The following is a 19,237-nucleotide window of genomic DNA, read 5'->3' as shown; positions in this document are numbered from 1 at the left end:
GCCGGGCCTCACCAGCCAGCCATGGGCCACCTGCAGCAACAGGCGTCTCGACGTCCAGGGGCTGGGTGTTCGGGCGCCGTGGGCATGAGCTGCTGTCTGCTCGGCAGCCGAGTTTGTAATGTTGAGCCCGGGGAGGCCCCTGGGTGGCTCCTGGAGAGGCTGGTCGCATTTCTTCCTGCCCTTGGCCTTAGAGCCCATCACGGTTCACACCGTTTCTGGTTCCAAAAGGACCTGTGTTAAGAAAGACCACGTGTTAGGACAGCACCAAAGTGTCTAGAAATCCGGGCCAGGAGGAGGAGGGAGGGGGATTGGCTGTGCCCGCCAGTGGCCTGAGAGGCCTGCCCGCCCGCAGAGACCTGGCCCGGGGCCCCACGGGGAGGGCATGGCCCACGGTCCCCAGCGCCGGCCGGCTCTGGGTTCCAGGAGAACTGCACGATCCTCGGGGAGCTGGTGAGGCTGCAGGCCCAGAAGTCCTGCCTGCTGGGGTTCAGCACGCGTGCTGACTCCGTGCTGGAGATGAACATGGCCAAGACCAGCCAGGTGGTGGCCACTTTCCTAGGTAACCCCGCCTCCACCTGAGTCCCAGTGGGGAGGGCGTCAGGCGGACCTTAACTGGACGTGGTGCTGCCTGAGACCCCACTGTGTCAGCCCTTGGGGGTCACCTTCCCGGACCCTTCATTCTGCCTCGAGGGGCGCAGGGTGGGGCAGCTGGGGGGCCGCCACAGGGACATAGCCGAGCCTCTCCCCTCCGCCCGCAGATGAGCTGGCCCAGAAGCTGAAGCCCCTCGGGGAGCAGGAGCGGCCGTGATCCTGGAGCTAAAGAAGGCCGAGTGCCAGAGGCGGGGCCTGCACTTTGCCGGGCTCATCAATGCCTGGGACCTGCACTACTACATGAACCAGGGGGAAGAGACGTGCTACCACGAGGACCAGTACCTGCGCAATGAGTCCTTCCCCATGCAGGTGGTCACGCGCGGGCTGCTGGGCATCTCCCAGGAGCTGCTGGGGCTGACCTTCGACCTGGAGGAGGGCGCCAACGTGTGTCACCAAGACGTGAGGCTCTACACGGTCCGGGACGTGGCCTCGGGCAAGGTCATCCATCAGCAAGTTCTACCTGGACCTCTACCCTCGGTGCGTGCGTGCGTGCGTGAACCTGTCGGCCATGGGCCGGGGCTCCTCTGCGGAAGCTGGGCCTCACCCTGCGTCCCTCCCCAGGGAAGGGAAGTCCGGGCACACGGCCTGCTTCGGCCTGCAGCCAGGCTGCCTGCAGCAGGATGGGAGCCGCCAGATCGCCATCGTGGCCATGGTGGCCAACTTCACCAAGCCCACGCCCGACCCGCCCTCCCTGCTGCAGCACCATGAGCTGGAGACCTACTTCCACGAGTTCTGGCAAGCGATGCACCAGCTCCGCTCCCAGGTGGGTGCGGGCGCGGGGCTGTGGGCAGGGGCCGGGGAGGGCCCGGGCGCGCGTGGTCCTCAGGCAGACCCTCGCCACGGGATTCTTCCGCTGATGTCACCCCGCACGTGGCGACGCCCTCGGTGTCAGCTTCCATCATCAAAGCCCACGCACTGGGCACGTAAACAACAGAAATGGATGTCCTCGAGACTCTGGAGGCTGGAAGCCCCAGATCAAGGAGTCAGGACTGGTTCCCTGCATGTTAAGTACATGTACTCAAGAGCTGCCTTTAAAAAAGACAAGAGAAAAGAAAGGCACGTTGCATGCAAGTCTGGTGACAGGCGGCGATGAGAACCAGAGAGAAGGCTCTGGGGCCGGGAGCGCCACGCCCTGTGAGGCCCTGGGGCTGCTGCCAGTCTCAGTGGAGGCTCAGCAAGTCCCAGTGACTTCCCCACGGCTGGGGGGGCGGGGGGGGGCGAGCTGAGCGTCTGGGCCCAGGACCCACTGCTCGTTCAGTCTTCCTGCGGTCAGCCCTTCATCCTGAGAGCGATGCTCTCACAGGCTGCACCGGAGTGCGTGGGGACAGTTTCCTGAGCTGTGCAGCCATCACTACTGCCCTGTTTTGGAACATTTCCATCACCCCAAAAATGTCCATCACGTCCTTAGTTATCACTCCCTCCCCTCCCCAGCCCCTGACAACCAGGAACCCACTCTGACTCTGTGGATCTACCTGTTCTGGAAGTTTCCCCTCAGTAGGGTCACACCCTGTGTGTCCTTCTGTGTCTGACTTCTCTCGCTGAGCATCGTGTTCTCAGGGTCCATGCACGTGGCAGCGAGTGTCAGGGCTTCACCCCTTTGCGTGGCTGAGGGCCGGAAAAAAGAAAAGAAAGGCACGTTGCCTGCGACTCTGGTGACAGCCGGTGATGAGAACCAGAGGGAAGGCTCTGGGGCCGGGGGCACCGCACCCTGAGAGGCCTTGGCGCTGCTGCCAGTCTCGGTGGGGCACGGGCAGCGCCATCCCCCAGGGGCTGCGGGACAAGCTCATCAAGTCCCGGCAGGCCAACTCAGGTGCAGCCGGGCCGAGGGAAGGGAAGGGGGCGCCCGGACCGCCCGGCTGGAAAGCGCGGCCTGGACACAGTGCCATCCCCCCGTCTCCTTCCTCCCGCCCCCCAGGCCTCTTCAACCTGCGCCAGATCGTCCTGGCCGAGGTTGACCAGGCCCTGCACATGCAGACGCCTGTGGACCCAGCCCAGAAGAATGCCCGCCTCTGCCAGGAGATCCTCGGGGGCCCAGCCATGCCAGGTAGCCAAGCACACGCCGGGCCCACCTTAGCGGTCGGTTGGCGGCTACTGCCTAGGTCAAGAGGATCGTCTGGTGGTGTGTGAAAGGGGACCGACTGACAGGCTCTGGCCGAGGCCCGGTGACCTCTGGCCTCTTCCTGCCTCGGTTCCTTGGCTGGTCCCTCCAGCTGTGGCCCGCGGAGTCTGAGGGTGGGGTGGGCGTATCTGCACGTGCTTTCTGGAGAGCCTGGAAGAGGCAGGAGAGGGCTTCATAGCCCAGACGAGGGAACGCGTGGACGAGGTTTGCCCATGCGTGTCGGTGCGGACACGCGGTTCACTCCCTCGTGAGCGCTTTAACCCGCGCTCTCCCCGTGCTGGAGGGCGAGCCCTGACTCATCCCTCGGAGCCTCGGCAGTTGACCTTGTAAGAGGCTTAGGGGTGAACCCTCGTGAGCTTCAGCAGAAAGTCGGCAAAGATTGATTTGTGTCCCTCCACTGAGTTGCCCACAAGGTCCCCGTTTTCTACAAGTGTTGGGCCAATACTCCCTCTAGTGGCAGGGGACTGAGACAGGGCTGTTGGAGGCCCCCCGCTCTGGGGAAGGGGCACCGAGCGGCCAGGGGGCCGGGCAGGAGCCTCTCCGCGTGTGTCCCACGGACCCACCTGCCTGCGACCTTCGGCCGCCTGGCAGGAAGATACAACGCCCAGTCCTATGGCTACCTGTGCAGCGAGGTGTACTCCGCGGATACGTTCCACACACGCTTCAAGCAGGAGGGCGTCCTGAGTGGCAAGGTGAGAGACCGTCCTGCCGCGCAGACCAACACGGAGGTCCTTGGCCTGGGCCTAGATGCTTGTGCCGCCCGCCTGGGCCAGCCAGGCTCTGAGAGCCCTGCCCTGGACCTCCTGCTCCCCGCCCTTTGTTCAGTCACAGCAGAGGTGGCCACACCCACACCCTCAGTGAAGGCGGAGCTCCACCCTCCTGCAGCCCCGCCCCCTCTCGGCAGGTTGCCATGGACTACAGAAGCTGCATTCTGAGGCCAGGCGGCTCCAAGGATGCCAAGGGCATGGTGAAGCTCTTCCTGGCTTGCGACCCCAGGCAGGATGCCTTCCTCCTGAGCAAAGGGCTGCAGGTTGAGGGCTGCAAGCCGCCGGCCTGCTGACGGCACGGGGTTCTGGCCACCCAGGCGGGCCCGGTGCCTTAGCGCCCCGCCGGGGCGGGGGAGGGGCCGCGTGTCCTCCCAGCCCCTGAGTCCCTGGCGGCCGGCCTCAGCCAAAAGTCTCCACCTGGACGTGTCTGGAGAGCCTGGCGTCAAGGCTCCCCCTTGTTGCACTAATGCAATCCCTTCCTGGGGAGCTTTCCTGCTTACAAAACAGTTCTTTGAAAACGCAGCCATTCATAAAAAGACTCCACTCCTGGTCTCTGCCTGCGGTCCCTTCCACCACAGGAGCGGCATGGGGGCCATCACACTGGGGGGAGTTCTGACCTTGGTCGGGGATCAGCCCTGCGGCTGTTGCAGGATGCTCTCTGCTGGTGTAGCGTCTGGGTCACTGGGAGATGGCTGAGCTGTGGGGTGAGTTCAGACGGGGATGGCTCCCCCAACCCCGGCTGGGCCGGCTCTCCAGTGAGGGGGTGTCAGGTTCCTGCCGGCCTCTCGCCTGCCCGGCACTGTTTGGCATGGCGAGGGCTGTGATTGGCTGCAGCTGCTTCTGGCGGTGGGCACAGCTGTGGGAAGCCCGGCTGTGGCTGTCCCTGTGCCCGTGCCCTGTCCTCCTGCTCACAGCCGGCCGGCTGGCTCCCTCCGCTCATCGGCAGCTGGTGAAGTCTGGACCACAGCAAGGGGCCGCCTTCCTGGGTCCTAGCAATTCTTCCCAAAGGCCTTAGGGATGTGTTTTGGCGGCAGTAGGAATTCAGAGAGAGTGCTGCCCCACTGGAGCGGTAGGGTGGGTCTGGACCATTCCGTGTGTCCTTCCCTGGCCTTTGAACTCCTCGGGAGCCCTGCCTCCGGCCCTTCGCCCCCACAAAGGACGCCAGGCAGCGGAGCGAGGGCGCGGGCAGCGCCCCGACCTTCTCCCCGGGGCCCAGGAGGGCAGGCTGTGCCATGTTCTGTCCTCCCCTCAGCCTGCCCGCCCGTTCTCACCCGCCCTGGGCCAGTCGGCTGTGGACCAGGCTGTGGTGTCTGCCCTTCTGCAGACCCGGCTCAGCTCCCTGCACCCACTTCTGTGCCATCTGTGTTCTGGGCTGGTCGCAGGCCCAGAGCCAGTGGGCAGGCACCCCGTGGCCGGGAGGGCTGTTCCTGCGAATTGCCTGGGGCTCGAAAGGGAGCACAGCCGGCCTTCCATCCCGCGCTTCTCGATGGACGTGGAAGGGGCGTGTCGGGGCCTGGGGGCTGCTCCTCTTCCTGTGCACCGAGCCCCCCGATGGTCCCCGTGCAAAAACCAGGTGTGGCGTTGGCACCCCAGCCGTGTGCCGGGCAGTCTGTGGCGGGCGCCACAGGCCTCGGGCTGGTGGGCCACAGGGTTCCCAAGCGGCAGGTCAGGACTGAGAGGGTGAGGCCTTTCTCTGGGTCCAGGGCCCAGACTGACGCCGGCTGGAGGCCCCTCCGCTCACCCCCCAGCCCCTGCCCTCACGTGAGCCCCCAGGGCTGAGCTCAGGTGTTGCATGCCCAGGCTCTCCGGCAGCCCAGCCCGTTCCCACTCCTCCATGGTCACTGAAGGACTTGGAAGCAGGTTGCCCCACAGAGACTGCTATTCCCCGAGCCCTGGGCAGGGGGCAGGGAGGACGGGCACAGGGCCCTGCAGGGGTGTGGGCGCCGGGGCAGCTCCACACAGTAAGAGCATCTCACCAAAGACAGTGCGTTTCTCCAGCCGCCCCGGGACCTGGGCTCAGGTCCTGGGGCAGGAAGGGGCAGCAGTGCAGCTGTTAGCTGTCACTGGGGGTCGACTGTGGCCCGGTGCCACCTCTTAGATCCTCCCCCGTCCCCTTCCGGGGTTGCGACCGGACCCCTGCCAATCGGGTTCTCACTCCTCCCCATCCCCTACGCCTGCTCCATGAAGGTGGAAGGAACACATTTTTTAAAAGGTTAGAGCTCGGGCTTCCCTGGTGGCACAGTGGTTAAGAATCCGCCTCCCAATGCAGGGGACAAGGGTTCAAGCCCTGGTCTGGGAAGTTCTCACACGCTGCGGAGTAACAAAGCCCGTGCGCCACAACTACTGAGCCTGCACTCTAGAGCCCGCGAGCCACAACTACGGATGCTCGCGTGCCTAGAGCCCGTGCTCCGCAACAAGAGAAGCCACCGCAATGAGAAGCCCACGCACCGCAACCAAGAGTAGCCCCCGCTCGCCGCAACTGGAGAAAGCACGCACGCAGCAAGGAAGAGCCAACGCAGCCAAAAATAAATAAAATAAATAAATAAAATAAATTTTTAAAAATCGTATTAAAAACCTATTAATGAGATTTTAAAAAAGTTAGTCAGTTAGCTACTTAGTTAATTGTGCCGGGTCTTAGTTGCCACAGGCCGGCTCCTTAGTTGTGGTAATCAGATATTTTATATGCTTTTTTGTTCCTGAACAAAGGCCTCAGAATCCAGTACCTATTTGATAACACTCACAGCATAGCTCAGCACGGAATAGCCACATTGTTTTTCTTTGGCTGCTATGTACCAAACAGCCTTTTGTACTGTTTTACCAAATGCATGTATTTAATACCTGTTTTAAAAAACATAGTGAGATCTCAAAACTTTAAATTGACTAAAGTAAGATTCTCTCTGTAGTACTACTTGTTTGACCAACAAACACTACCTGATGACACCGGTGTGGTGCACTGAGCCTTACTCTAGCATATCGGGATAAACCCTGTTGCGACAAGTGTTCACCCTCCAAGTCCCCAAGGCCTCTCACACACTGCCAGCGAAACTGCTTCCTGCTTGGGAAAGAGTGCCCCAGTTCGTTTCTTCAGAAGCTTGAAGGCTATGGAAGCCCTCCAAAAGTTTAGAGGGCAAAGAACAACTCTAAAACTGGCACATTTGTTTAAAAAAAAACACTTGTCAATATTACAAGAGCCAGCTTGCTTCCCTTGTGACACGTTTTCTTAGGAGGCAAGGGATGTGGCCATGTGACTTGGACAAGCTGTTTCCCTCTGTCTCAGTGTCCCACCTGTGAGTGGGTAGTCTGACAACTTAATTACAGACATCTGAATAAGGATCATGAACAGTGGCATCTAATTTCCAAAATAAAAACAGGAGAATGAGTATGTCTTTTACAACAGGACGTCAAGTCTACCTCAATGATATTGCTAGCCTTGAGTCCAGTGCTTCTCGCTCAGTGCAATTGTGCCCCCCAGGGGACATCTGGGAAAGCCTGAAGGTGATTTTGCTTGTCACAACTGGGAGGAGAGAGAGGGAATGTTACGGGCATCTAGTGAGTAGAGGTCGGGAACTTGCTAAACACTCTACGATGCACAGGACTCACACCCACAGCAAAGGTTTATCTGGCCCCAAAAGTCAATGCCTTGCTTGAGAAACCCTGCCTTAGAGCAAACCACGGATACTCATCTTTAGCAGGTAACAAGGCATTTACTACCCACCTGTAAACCTACAGACTTCCCGACTTACACAGCTAATCCTGTGGCAGGAATGAAATAGATAGCGTGTGACCATCTGGTAGTATCTAGGTTTGCCCCTCAAGTCACACGGGACAGTGCTAGAGACTGACATTTTCTATATTGGAGGCCTTTGGCAAGCCACCAGTTTTCTAACCTAAAATGTCTAAGCAGCATTATTACAATACACATAATAACGCGACAACTCTGCTTTTACAGAGAAATTAGATGTGGGAAAGGAGCTTATCTGACATCAGAAGGAAATGCTCTAAACGCATCACATCTGCTGGTTTGACTGGAAAATCTTGACAGCTGGAGAGGTAGGAAGGTAGACAGGAGAGAACACACCAAAGTTACGGGCCTGCTGACTCCTCGGGTCTAACCATAATACACTACGTACTGCCCTGGGTCCAGGGATATGTTCTAACACCCTCTCAGTCACTTACGGTCCATAGACAGACCAAGTGTACATTCACAATTACCAGCAAGTGTACCAAAATAAGGCAGAGTTAAGAAACTGAAACGCGAGCCCTACCTGGTCTTTTTCTTCTTCATCGACAGAATCACCTGATTTTGCTTCTTCAGGGTCTTCCTCAGGTTTCTGTTTGGCAGGGCTGTCACACACAGTAAGGCCAACTGGTAGCTCAGCCAGACCCTAGACTTGCAGTGGGCACAAAACAACTTATATTCCTCCCTACCAAGAGTACTGTCTGTTTGGAAAGATTCAGGCCATGGACACCCTCTTCCCTCCAAGGAGAAGCCCTTTTTGCCAGGACACTAAAACAAGCTTCGAGCTTAATGTTTCTTTGGATGACAGGTTTAGAATACCACCGTTTTGCAAACCCTAAGAAATAATGGATCTAGACTTTGATCAACGGCTGCTAGAATCACCGAAGAGACATTACATGTCTCTGATGGACAGCCCCATACCGTCAATGAAGTCGCACAAAACAAAGCTGGAATCTGATCAGGACTCTAGGCCTATCTACCAGTTGACAGAAAACTGGAGACAAGGGAACACATTCACCACCAAAACGATGCAGTCAGCCAGACCTAGAAGCTATTAGACAAAAGACCTCTTTTCTTTAAATAAATGGCAAGAAAATAAGGAATCTATCACTTGAAAGGCTTAAGGAACAAATCAACCAAACTCTGTTACACAAGGGGAGGTATGAACACTGCTATATATTTGTTAGTAAGGAACTGTTACACTTTGTAAGGCATGCTTTGTCTTCTTCAAAAGACTGTTTGCTAGATGTTAGCAATTATAGCAAAATATGAATAAAAAACTTGTCAGAGAAAGAGACCTTGTCATCTAGAAATATCGTATTTGTGGATAAGATGACATGTCCGATTTGTCTCAAAGTAATCCAACTGGGGGGACATGGGGGTGTATGGAGTTGTAATCCATTTGGAATAGTTTTCACTTGGAGCATATGGCGGTATAGATGAAACAACAGCCAGGAGCTGTTAACTGTTGATACTGGGTGATAGGTACACAGGGGTTCATTTTACTATCCTTGGTATTTTGTGTATGTACATTTGAAGTTTCCTATGCTAAGAGTAAAAATGGATGAGGTCTTCAGAAATGCTGTTCATGAATGTCTAAAAACAGAATATCAAAAGGAAAACCTAAGCAATGTGGAAGTCAGAATTACTAAGTTACATCCTACTAATTCTATATGTGTTTTAGCAAAAACAGTTGGCCCCTAAAATGGGGGCTGTCCATTCATTATATACTGACCCCCTTGTGAAATGAGATGTGATGGTGGTCTGCCTGGTAGTTTGCCTTGTAATCCTGGGGCTACATGAGACTTCAGCTGCTTACAGAAAAGAAACAAAAAAGCCACTATGAACAAAGAGTTCACAGCCAAGGTACAGTTCTTCAGCATTAGCAAGCTGGTGCACAGACCAGGTTCTGAGGATTAAGTACCCTTCTCTTCTTATTCTAAGCAACCACCGTCTTCATAAAGTCATCAAATTAGCACCTGCCAGTTTGCTAGGCCATTTTAACACAAGCTCTTGTATGAAGGGCCCAACCCTGAGACGGATAAGGAAACAGAGCCTCTGCTTATTTCGTCAAACGATGAAGTGGCCAAGCACCTGACCTGAGCTCAAGTCCCAGGCTCTTATTTTTAAAAATTCCAGAAGAGTTACTCTGACTACAAGCGGGGAAGGAGTCTAAGAATAAATGTTTAGCTTCAACAGGCATGTCACTTACAAGTCATAAATATCAGCAGCTCCTGTTTTCTTATACCTCATAAATTCAACCACATTTGGGGATCTAATGCTCTATAACTTGGTCGAAGACAAAAATTTAAAGTATATATCTAAGCTAGCTACAAGTATACACAAGAGGGAATTCCACGGCGGTCCAGTGGTTAAGACTCGGCACTCTCACTGCCGAGGGCCCGGGTTCGATCCCTGGTTGGAGAACTAAGATCGTACAAGCCGAGCAACACAGCCACCCCCACCCCCCAAAAAATAAAAATAAAAAAAAGATACACAAAAAACAAGTACTGCCGGTGGAGGGGTTGTGTGTGGGGGAAACAGACAGACCCTACGGCACCAAGTCTGTCCTCCCCTTAGGCGGTACCAGACTCCAACGAGGTCAAACGAGTCAAGTGCTCTTACATTTTGTTTCTCCATCGGACTTGCTTCTCCTGGGCATGCAAAGTTTGGAAACAGGTTTGGGGGACTTCTTTTTCTCTGCTATTTCCACTCTGCGCTCCTCACCACTTGTCTGGCTCCCGTTTTCTAGACATCCATTCACTTCCCGACTGAAAGCATGTTCTCCAAGGACAAATCTGTATTTAAAAGGGATTTGACTTCAGCCAGGTAGCCCTCCTACAGCAGGAAAGGATAATTTAAGTAGCAGTGAATGTCAACAAGTGGCCATGAGAGAATAAGGAAACACATGCGCTTCCTTTCTAACTATCAGGTAACAGGGAGAGGTGGGATGATCCTGCCTCCCTGGTCACAGTCAAGTTACATGGGAGGAAACGTTTTCTAGCCCCCGGGATGCTGACGACTGAACCTCTGATAATTCTTCTTTATGTCATTTGGTTTCCAAGTCACATAACTGATTCTTTATTTCTGTCTGCAGAAATTCAGGCAAGAGATTCCATTTCTCCTTCACGCATTCCTAAGGGAAGGATATAGGTTTAGAAGTCTCCACATTCCCAAGCTATGAATCAATGGACTAATACACAAATAGTTACACTGCCTGGTCACATAACAATGACTGAATGGCAGGCAATGCTGAGTCGGCCAAAAAGAAAACGAAATATTCACAAGACATGTTCCTGTTGTTTTCATTAAGATCATATCACACCATCTCCAGAGTGGTGAAAAATGGAAAGATTAAAGGTGAAACAGACACATAACAGCATACTAGAACAAACCTGATTTTGAAAAACAGTGTGACCAGGACAAATTATAATCCAGACTCGATGGTACGGAACCCAGACTGGGAAACTCGATGAGTTACCAAAAGCTAACCAATAATAGCCTATTAGTCCAGCACGTTAGACAAAAACATCCACGTTATCCTCAACTTCAGGGAAAAGAGAGCCAATTCCACTTAAATCTGTTTTTAGGAACTACATAGTGTCTGTCAAATGGTCACATTTGATCATACATTTTGTTCAGGTGGAGATTACCTTACCTTTTCTGTTAAACTCTCTCTTTCCAAATCTTTGAGCCTGGGGGAAGAAAAGGGAAGAAACAAACGCTTGTTCAGCAACATTGTCTACCTGTAAGAATACCACAGTTTAAAGAACTTTGGAAAGAAGTTTAACATGAATGTTAGAAAAAAATACAATGGCTTTTCCCTCCCCCAGTGTCTAGAATGCCCTAAGGTAATGCCTACACGGTAAGAAGTTATTTTCAATATGAATGAGGTCCCCCTTTTGGGGGGTGGTTTTCTGATGGTGGTAAGAGATGGTAGAGGAGCTCTAGAACAACATTTTTTCTTTTTTTTTTTTTAACGTTATTTTAAAGACACTGGGTCACACAGTTGGGTTCCTTCCCAAGCTAATTGACCTATATAGGTGGTCTTCCTCCAGTTGGACCTGACAAGATTTCATAGAAGGGCATACAGAGGTTAGAAAGAGTGGACCAGGTTGACAGGATGCTGTGGGGAACAGCCAGCTAACATTCCCAAAGGCCAGGATGGGGTGGTGGCAGCATTCTGAGGAGGAATATACGAAAATGGAGGAGTCAAGGCATCTGGGGCAGCAGGCGGTGCCCACACACAAGCAAGAGAGATGAAGCTAGAAAAGTTGGCTGGCGCCTCACCCAAGAGCTCATCCTTGCAAATGTTTGTACCCAGTCATTCAGAAGTGCAGAACTGTCATGAGTTTAGCTGGAAAATCATGGCCTGATTTGGTTCTTGAAGATTAGTATCTTGCCTCTCTGGGGAGGAAGGCAGCGAAAAGAAGAAAGGAACAAAACTAGGAGACACCGAGGAAACGGGGAGGCTGCTGTTCCTAGCCTGGGCGCTGACTGTGGGCAGTTGGGTGCGAACAGGTCTAACCAGCTGGGCGAGCGTCCCTCAGCAGAGGGGCAGCACCCTGGGCAGGCACTGGGCCTCCACCATCTATGGATCCTCCCCTCCAGCACCCAGGCTAGGTACTCAGTTACCAGCAGCCCAAAGGGCAGGAACAGAGCTCTGCCAGGCTGGCCTTCCCAGAGGGCACGTGTAAGCAGCACAGCCAGGAAGGTGAGCGACAGGCTTTGCTGGCTTGTCGGGACGGAGGGCGACGTCTGGCTCGGCACGGCTGGAGTCAGCGCTAGCCTCCCCTCGGACACGGGCACTGGGCCCCCGGTCTCAGGCGCACACAGGCCTCCAAAGCCCTTCCCTCAGGATGGCGCTCAGACCCTCCACCCAGGCCACCCTCCCACCCCAAACACCAGCAGGTCAAGCACCACTCAGAGAAGGGGGCCTTTAAAGGGCTTTGGAAAATCTTAGAATCCGGATATGGAAGCTACTATGTTTCACTTGTAGCTGAGAGCTCTGCTCCCAGAGCACAGGATGGCAGAGGGGGGCGAGATGGGAGGGTCTCGCTGTGACCCCCCGGCACCGCTGGCCTTTTCAGCCACATGCCTGCCTTCCTTGGAAATACATTTCATTAACAGCCAAACGGAACACCCTGAGAAACAGGAGGAATTCTTGGTTCGTCTCAACCCTTAGCAACAGTGAATTTTCACCACCGGGTATTTCGTCTGCTCTCTGCAATGCGCTGGAACTTGCCTTTGCGCTAAACGTGCCTCAGCTGTCCACGGCACCCGACACACTTGGCGACTCCTAATATAGGCCTCCTAATATGCATGTGGTTAATACTGGCTGTTTTAATTTTAGCACATCGGAAAACATAAGGGGTATAAGTTCTAGTAGCATTAAAAACAAGAAAGAGTTAACCAATTCTAATAGTAGCTTTTCCTTTTCGACCACTTCCCAAAATTATAGTTCTCTTTTTCTGTCTAGCAGTTGTGGATGCTTCCTTCACCAATGGAGAAGTTATCCACTGGTACTGAGACAGAAATGATAAATATGCCATTTAAGTTACAGGTAATTTAGGAGGGTTTGATCTTCATTGGAAATTAAGATACTTTAAGTTAATCAAAGGTTTTCAATCTGCATTTCTGGGAACCTAAATTAAGGCATCACACAACATTTTCAAAAACAGAAAAGCCATTTCATTGGACTAAAAACTTAGTTTTAAGGTGGCAGAAAGTACCTTGATAATTTTCTTTTAAGAAAGAAAGAAAAACAAGCCATTAAAGAGAAATTCTTCCGAGAGAACTAAAACATGTTATATACCTCTGACTTGGCACTCCTTCCATCTGGAGAACATTTTGGATAACCGCTTTCATCACAGAATGATCTAAAGTAAAATAAATTGAAATTAGAGTAATTATTTCCCAGTGAGTGGCTATTTCCATTTAAAACCAAAAGCCAACTAATTATTGCTTTTCCCATAAAATTAAATATGAAATCTACATTATGGAATTATACACTTATTTCCCCCTTTGTGTATTCTAATTTCTTCCTCAAAAACCTAAGATGCCACCTTGCAGACTGCCCCCAATGGCTACTATTTTGGCAGCAGCAAAGGTCAACTTTAAACATTTTGCATCTAAAGTGGCTTTGGATACCTTTGGATAGAAAGTACAGTCTGAGCACTGTCCAGACACTTAGATACCTAAAGCGCATCTAAGATAACAAACCAAAGTCCTGATATTCCCTCAAAAGCTGCTCCTCCCATCAGCCCCCTTTGTCTAAGTGATACCACCCAGTTGCACACATAATCATCAACGACTTGTCTCCTTGTTACTATTTCCTTCATACCCCACATCTAATCTATCGGCAAGCCCTGTTAGCTACACCCTCAAAACACAACCTGAATTCAACCACTTTTCACTTGCTCCAAACTTCCAACCTAAGCTAAGCCATAAACATCTCTTATTTGGACCACTGTGATAGTCTCCTAACTGGTCTCCCTGTTTCTCTTCTTTATCCCCCCAAGTCTGTTCTCTATACCAGGTCATCTTATTCAGATACTATTTGGATCATGCCTTTTTCCAGTTCAAAACCCTCTACTCATTTAGAATAATCCACACCCTTACTCTGGCCTTCAAGACTTTACAAGATCAGACCCCTGGCTAGCTCCTTGACCTCACGTCATACCACACTCTTCTTCACTCAGTACTCTGGCCATGTTGGCCTCCTTGCTTTCCCTTAAATACTCCACCCACCTACATGCCTGCATACTCATTGCCTCCTTGTCCTGGAGTGTGCTTACCCCAGATCTTCCATGGCTTGCTCCTCTCTTCATTCAGGTCTCCGTTCAAATGCCACTTCTCCAGTGAAGCCGTCCCCTGACAAACCTATCCAATGGAGTCCTACCTGCTCCCCCTCACTCTCCTCACATTACTATATTTCTGCACTTCCTACTATCTAAAATTATATTACTTATCTGTTTACTCATTTCTATCTGAACCCCTTCACTAGAATGTAAGCTCCACGAGGGCAAGACTTTTGTCTGTCTGGTTCACTGCTTTATCCCTAGTGCCTGACCCGTATCTGGCACACAGAAGCTATTAAAAAAATTACTTGTGAAACTGACAAATGAATAAAGTACTCCTTGCAAGAATTCAGAGGTGCACAACAAGGAAATAATGCTCTTGGTGGAAGCAGGCTTAGTATCTAGGGTCACCTCTATTCAGAGTAGAGATAAGAACAATTTAAAGGTATAACTCACTTTAATTAGTACATTATCTGCTAAAAACATAAGGGAAGTGCAACATTACAAAAGTACAGTTGACACTTGAACAACATGGTTTGAACCTCGCGGGTCCACTGACACACGGATATTTTTCAATAAATATGTACTATCGTCCTACACGAGCCAAGGTTGGTTGAATCCACAGATGCGGAACCACTGACTATAAACTTATACCCAGATTTTCAACTGCGTGGGGGGCGGCACCCCTAACCCCCAAGCTGTTCAAGGGACAACTGTATACGATGAGGAAAGTGAAACACATAAAGTTTTAAAAACTGTCAATACGTGAACAAACTCTTTTTGTTTTGCTATGTGTTAATCAAGTTAAAAAAAAAAGTGACCACATACCAACAAGTGGATTTTTTTCTTATATCCAAAACGACCAGAGTTCTGTTGCTTTCAAGGGCCTTTAGTAAAGCCTTTGCTCCTTCACTGGTGAGGCCACACTGCTGCAGGTCAAGTGCTTTCGATGAAAGACAAAAGGTCACTTGTGAAGTCTATACAGATTTAACATATAGACAACTCTCATTTTCTCACGTGTGGAAGAGTCCTGCATAAGACCAGCCATGGCAGCTTTGTAATTTTGGGTATGGAAAAAAACAGAAACGTATACACACACACATACTGCATAATCCAATTTAAAAACCTCTTCTTGGAATGTTCATTGCAGCTCTATTTACGATAGCCAGGACATGGAAGCAACCTAAGTGTCCATCGACAGATGAATGGATAAAGAAGATGTGGCACATATATACAATGGAATATTACTCAGCTATAAAAAGGAACGAAATTGAGTTATTTGTAGTCAGGTGGATGGACCTAGAGTCTGTCATACAGAGTGAAGTAAGTCAGAAAGAGAAATACCGTATGCTAACAGATATATACGGAATTAAAAAAAAATGGTTATGAAGAACCTAGGGGCAGGACAGGAAGAAAGAAGCAGGTGTAGAGAATGGACTTGAGGACACGGGGAGGGGGAAGGGTAAGCTGGGACGCAGTGAGAGACTGGCATGGACATATATACACTACCAAATGTAAAACAGCTAGTGAGAAGCAGCAGCACAGCACAGGGAGATCAGCTCGGTGCTTTGTGACCACCTAGGGGGTGGGATAGGGAGGCTGGGAGGGAAACGCAAGAGGGAGGAGATATGGGGATATATGAAAATGTATAGCTGATTCACTATGTTACAAAGCAGAAACTAACACACCATTGTAAAGCAATTATACTCCAATAAAGCAAAAAACAAAAACAAAACAAAACAAAAAAAAGCACTTTTTGCATGTGCAATGATAACCCTGCCTTTAGTACCAATAAATCGTCCAACATATTCTACAATTACAGAACTGAAGAATAACTGTATATAACCTATGAGAAAAAAAATCACAAAATGAATCTCCGTTCATAATTAGCAAGGGCAGCAGTGGCATGTAAACCTCAGAAGCAAAAACTGGTGGAGCTGAGAAAGGCACTGCATTCTTTTGATCATGATCTTGAGCTTCAAATCACACTTCAAACTAGTTACAAGGGGAAAATGAAAGAGAAGAAATGTACTAACTGTTAGTTTTAGAGCAAAAAAGACAAGTCTAGGAGAATACAAATAATAACAAATTCAAAGAAGGTGTGAAGACACAGTACATACTAAAAACCTATCATGAAAGTATGATGGTCAAGAACTCTCTCAGTAAAAGGTCAGACAAAAACTAGAACAAATGATCATGAATTCTAGTAGTTCTGGGGCTGAACAACCTACTCACTTAAACAAAAGGGATCATCACAAAAGCGCAGGTATTAAAAAATACTACATGAAAGGCAACTATCATGAGTCATTTTCTTAAGTGTTGTGTGGAGCATCACATTAAAATAACTGGAGTCTTTCAACACCCCATGACACACAGAAACAGAAAGTCAGACATATGGATCTGACAGGATAGGATACAACCCTTACAAACTCTCACTACAGAAGAATGGACACAGGGTATAATTAACCAAATAGCCAAATTAATACAAACAGCCAGTAAACCTCACCAGTAACTCAAAGGAATACAAAATAAAACAAAATGTGGTTATTCTCCTATCAGATTAAGCCAAGCCTTTAAAATGTGTATACCCTTTTGATCCAACAGCTCTCTTTCTAAGTATTTAACCAAAAGAAATAGTCAGAGATATAGGAAGGATACATATCAGAGTACTATTTGGAACTGAAAAAATGGACATAGCTTATATACAAGAACGGAGAAGCTATGTGTACTGTGGCATAGTCATATAATGGAACACTGAACAGTCACAAAAAATGATGCAGTAGATGCAAATTTACTGACTTGCTAAATTAACTGAAAAAAGTTATGAAATTTGGAGTAATCCCACTTGCATGAAAAAGGGAGAGGTACTCATTTTTGTAGTTTTACACTTTTTTAAAAGTGCTACAAGCCAGTGTTTGTGTGAGGCAGGCTTCACATCCACTGTTGGCGTGGACTACAAACTGGCATAGCGTTTCTGGATGGTAATTTGGCAATGTGTATCAACAGTCTTAAAAAGGCGGAAGCAAGAACTACAATCCTGCAGCCTGTGGAACAAAAACCACATTCACAAAAAGACAGACAAGATGAAAAGGCAGAGGGCTATGTACCAGATGAAGGAACAAGCTAAAACCCGAGAAAAACAACTCAGTGAAGTGGAGATAGGCAACCTTCCAGAAAAAGAATTCAGAATAATGACAGTGAAGATGATCCAGGACCTCGGAAAACCAATGGAGGCAAAGATCGAGAAGATGCAAGAAATGTTTAACAAAGACCTAGAAGAATTAAAGAACAAACAAACAGAGATGAACAATACAATAACTGAAATGAAAACTACACTAGAAGGAATCAATAGCAGAATAACTAAGGCAGAAGAACGGATAAGTGACCTGGAAGACAGAATGGTGGAATTCACTGCTGCAGAACAGAATAAAGAAAAAAGAATGAAAAGAAATGAAGACAGCCTAAGAGACCTCTGGGACAACATTACATGCAACAACATTCGCATTATAGGGATCCCAGAAGGAGAAGAGGGAGAGAAAGGGCCAGAGAAAATATTTGAAGAGATTACAGTCGAAAACTTCCCTAACGTGGGAAAGGAAATAGCCACCCAAGTCCAGGAAGTGCAGCGAGTCCCATACAGGATAAACCCAAGGAGAAACACGCCGAGACACATAGTAATCAAACTGGCAAAAATTAAAGACAAAGAAGAATTACGGAAAGCAGCCAGGGAAAAACAACAAAAAACATACAAGGGAACTCCCATAAGGTTAACAGCTGATTTCTCAGCAGAAACTCTACAAGCCAGAAGGGAGTGGCATGATATACTTAAAGTGATGAAAGGGAGGAACCTACAACCAAGATTATTCTACCCGGCAAGGATCTGATTCAGATTCGATGGAGAAATCAAAAGCTTTATAGACAAGCAAAAGCTAAGAGAATTCAGCAACCCCAAACCAGCTCTACAACAAATGCTAAAGGAACTTCTCTAAGTGGGAAACACAGGAGAAGAAAAGGATCTACAAAAATAAACCCAAAACAATTAAGAAAACGGTCATAGGAACATACATATCGATAATTACCTTAAACGTGAATGGATTAAATGCTACAACCAAAAGACACAGGCTGGCTGAATGGATACAAAAACAAGACACACAAATATGCTGTCTAGAAGAGACCCACTTCAGACCTAGGGACACATACAGACTGAGAGTGAGGGGACGGAAAAAGATATTCCATGCAAATGGAAATCAAAGGAAAGCTGGAGTAGCTATACCCATATCACATAAAATAGACTTTAAAATAAAGAATGGGGCTTCCCTGGTGGCGCAGTGGTTGAGAATCTGCCTGCTAATGCAGGGGACGCGGGTTCGAGCCCTGGTCTGGGAAGATCCCACATGCCGCGGAGCAACTAGGCCCGTGAGCCACAACTACTGAGCCTGCGCGCCTGGAGCCTGTGCTCTGCAACAAGAGAGGCCACGATAGTGAGAGGCCTGCGCACACAATGAAGAGTTGCCCCCGCTTGCTGCAACTAGAGGAAGCCCTCGCACAGAAACGAAGACCCAACACAGCCAAATAAATAAATAAATAATAACTAAAGGTGCTAATAATTAAAAAAATTAAAAAATAAAAAAATTTAAAAAATAAAGAATGTTACAAGAGACAAGGAAGGACACTACATAATGATCAAGGGATCAATCCAAGAAGAAGATATAACAATTATAAATATATATGCACCCAACAGAGGAGCACCTCAATACATAAGGCAACTGCTAACAGCTATAACAAAGGAAATCGACAGTAACACAATAATAGCGGGGGACTTGAACACCTCACTTACACCAATGGACACATCATCCAAAATGAAAATAAATAAGGAAACAGAAGCTCTAAATGAGGCAATAGACCAGATAGATGTAATTGATATTTATAGGAGAGTCCATCCAAAAACTGCAGACTACACTTTCTTCTCAAGTGCGCATGGAACACTCTCCAGGATAGATCACATCTTGGGTCACAAATCAAGCCTCAGTAAAGTTAAGAAAATTGAAATCATATCAAGCATCTTTTCTGACCACAATGCGATGAGGTTAGAAATCAATTACAGGGAAAAAAACGTAAAAAACACAAATACATGGAGGCTAAACAATACGTTACTAAATAT

At 49.3% G+C, this 19,237-nt stretch overlaps 2 protein-coding genes across 2 annotated transcripts in view; both read left to right on the top strand.

The window, feature by feature from the left end:
* Window positions 1-387: 387 nt before the first annotated feature.
* On the top strand, window positions 388-3,830 carry LOC137772143 (thimet oligopeptidase-like; the record flags this gene model as incomplete). The annotated part of the gene is given in 9 exon segments (XM_068556050.1): window positions 388-559; window positions 759-800; window positions 803-1,092; window positions 1,094-1,128; window positions 1,213-1,633; window positions 2,311-2,461; window positions 2,567-2,695; window positions 3,326-3,462; window positions 3,675-3,830. Coding segments are annotated over 9 exon segments (1,533 nt in total), but the record flags the coding sequence as incomplete, so codon positions are not given.
* Window positions 3,831-9,118: 5,288 nt separating this feature from the next.
* Window positions 9,119-19,237, top strand: part of LOC137772142 (neural cell adhesion molecule 1-like) — a 43,514-nt gene continuing 33,395 nt past the window's right edge. Inside the window, 2 exon segments of the mRNA XM_068556049.1 lie at window positions 9,119-9,142; window positions 11,667-12,187. Of these exon segments, the coding sequence (XP_068412150.1) occupies window positions 9,119-9,142; window positions 11,667-12,187 (545 nt within the window).

Source organism: Eschrichtius robustus, chromosome 11 (assembly GCF_028021215.1).
Source record: "Eschrichtius robustus isolate mEscRob2 chromosome 11, mEscRob2.pri, whole genome shotgun sequence".
In the NCBI taxonomy this organism is placed as follows: Eukaryota; Metazoa; Chordata; class Mammalia; order Artiodactyla; family Eschrichtiidae; genus Eschrichtius; species Eschrichtius robustus.
Note: the sequence above shows the minus strand (reverse complement) of the source record. Positions and strands in the feature narration are given on the sequence as shown.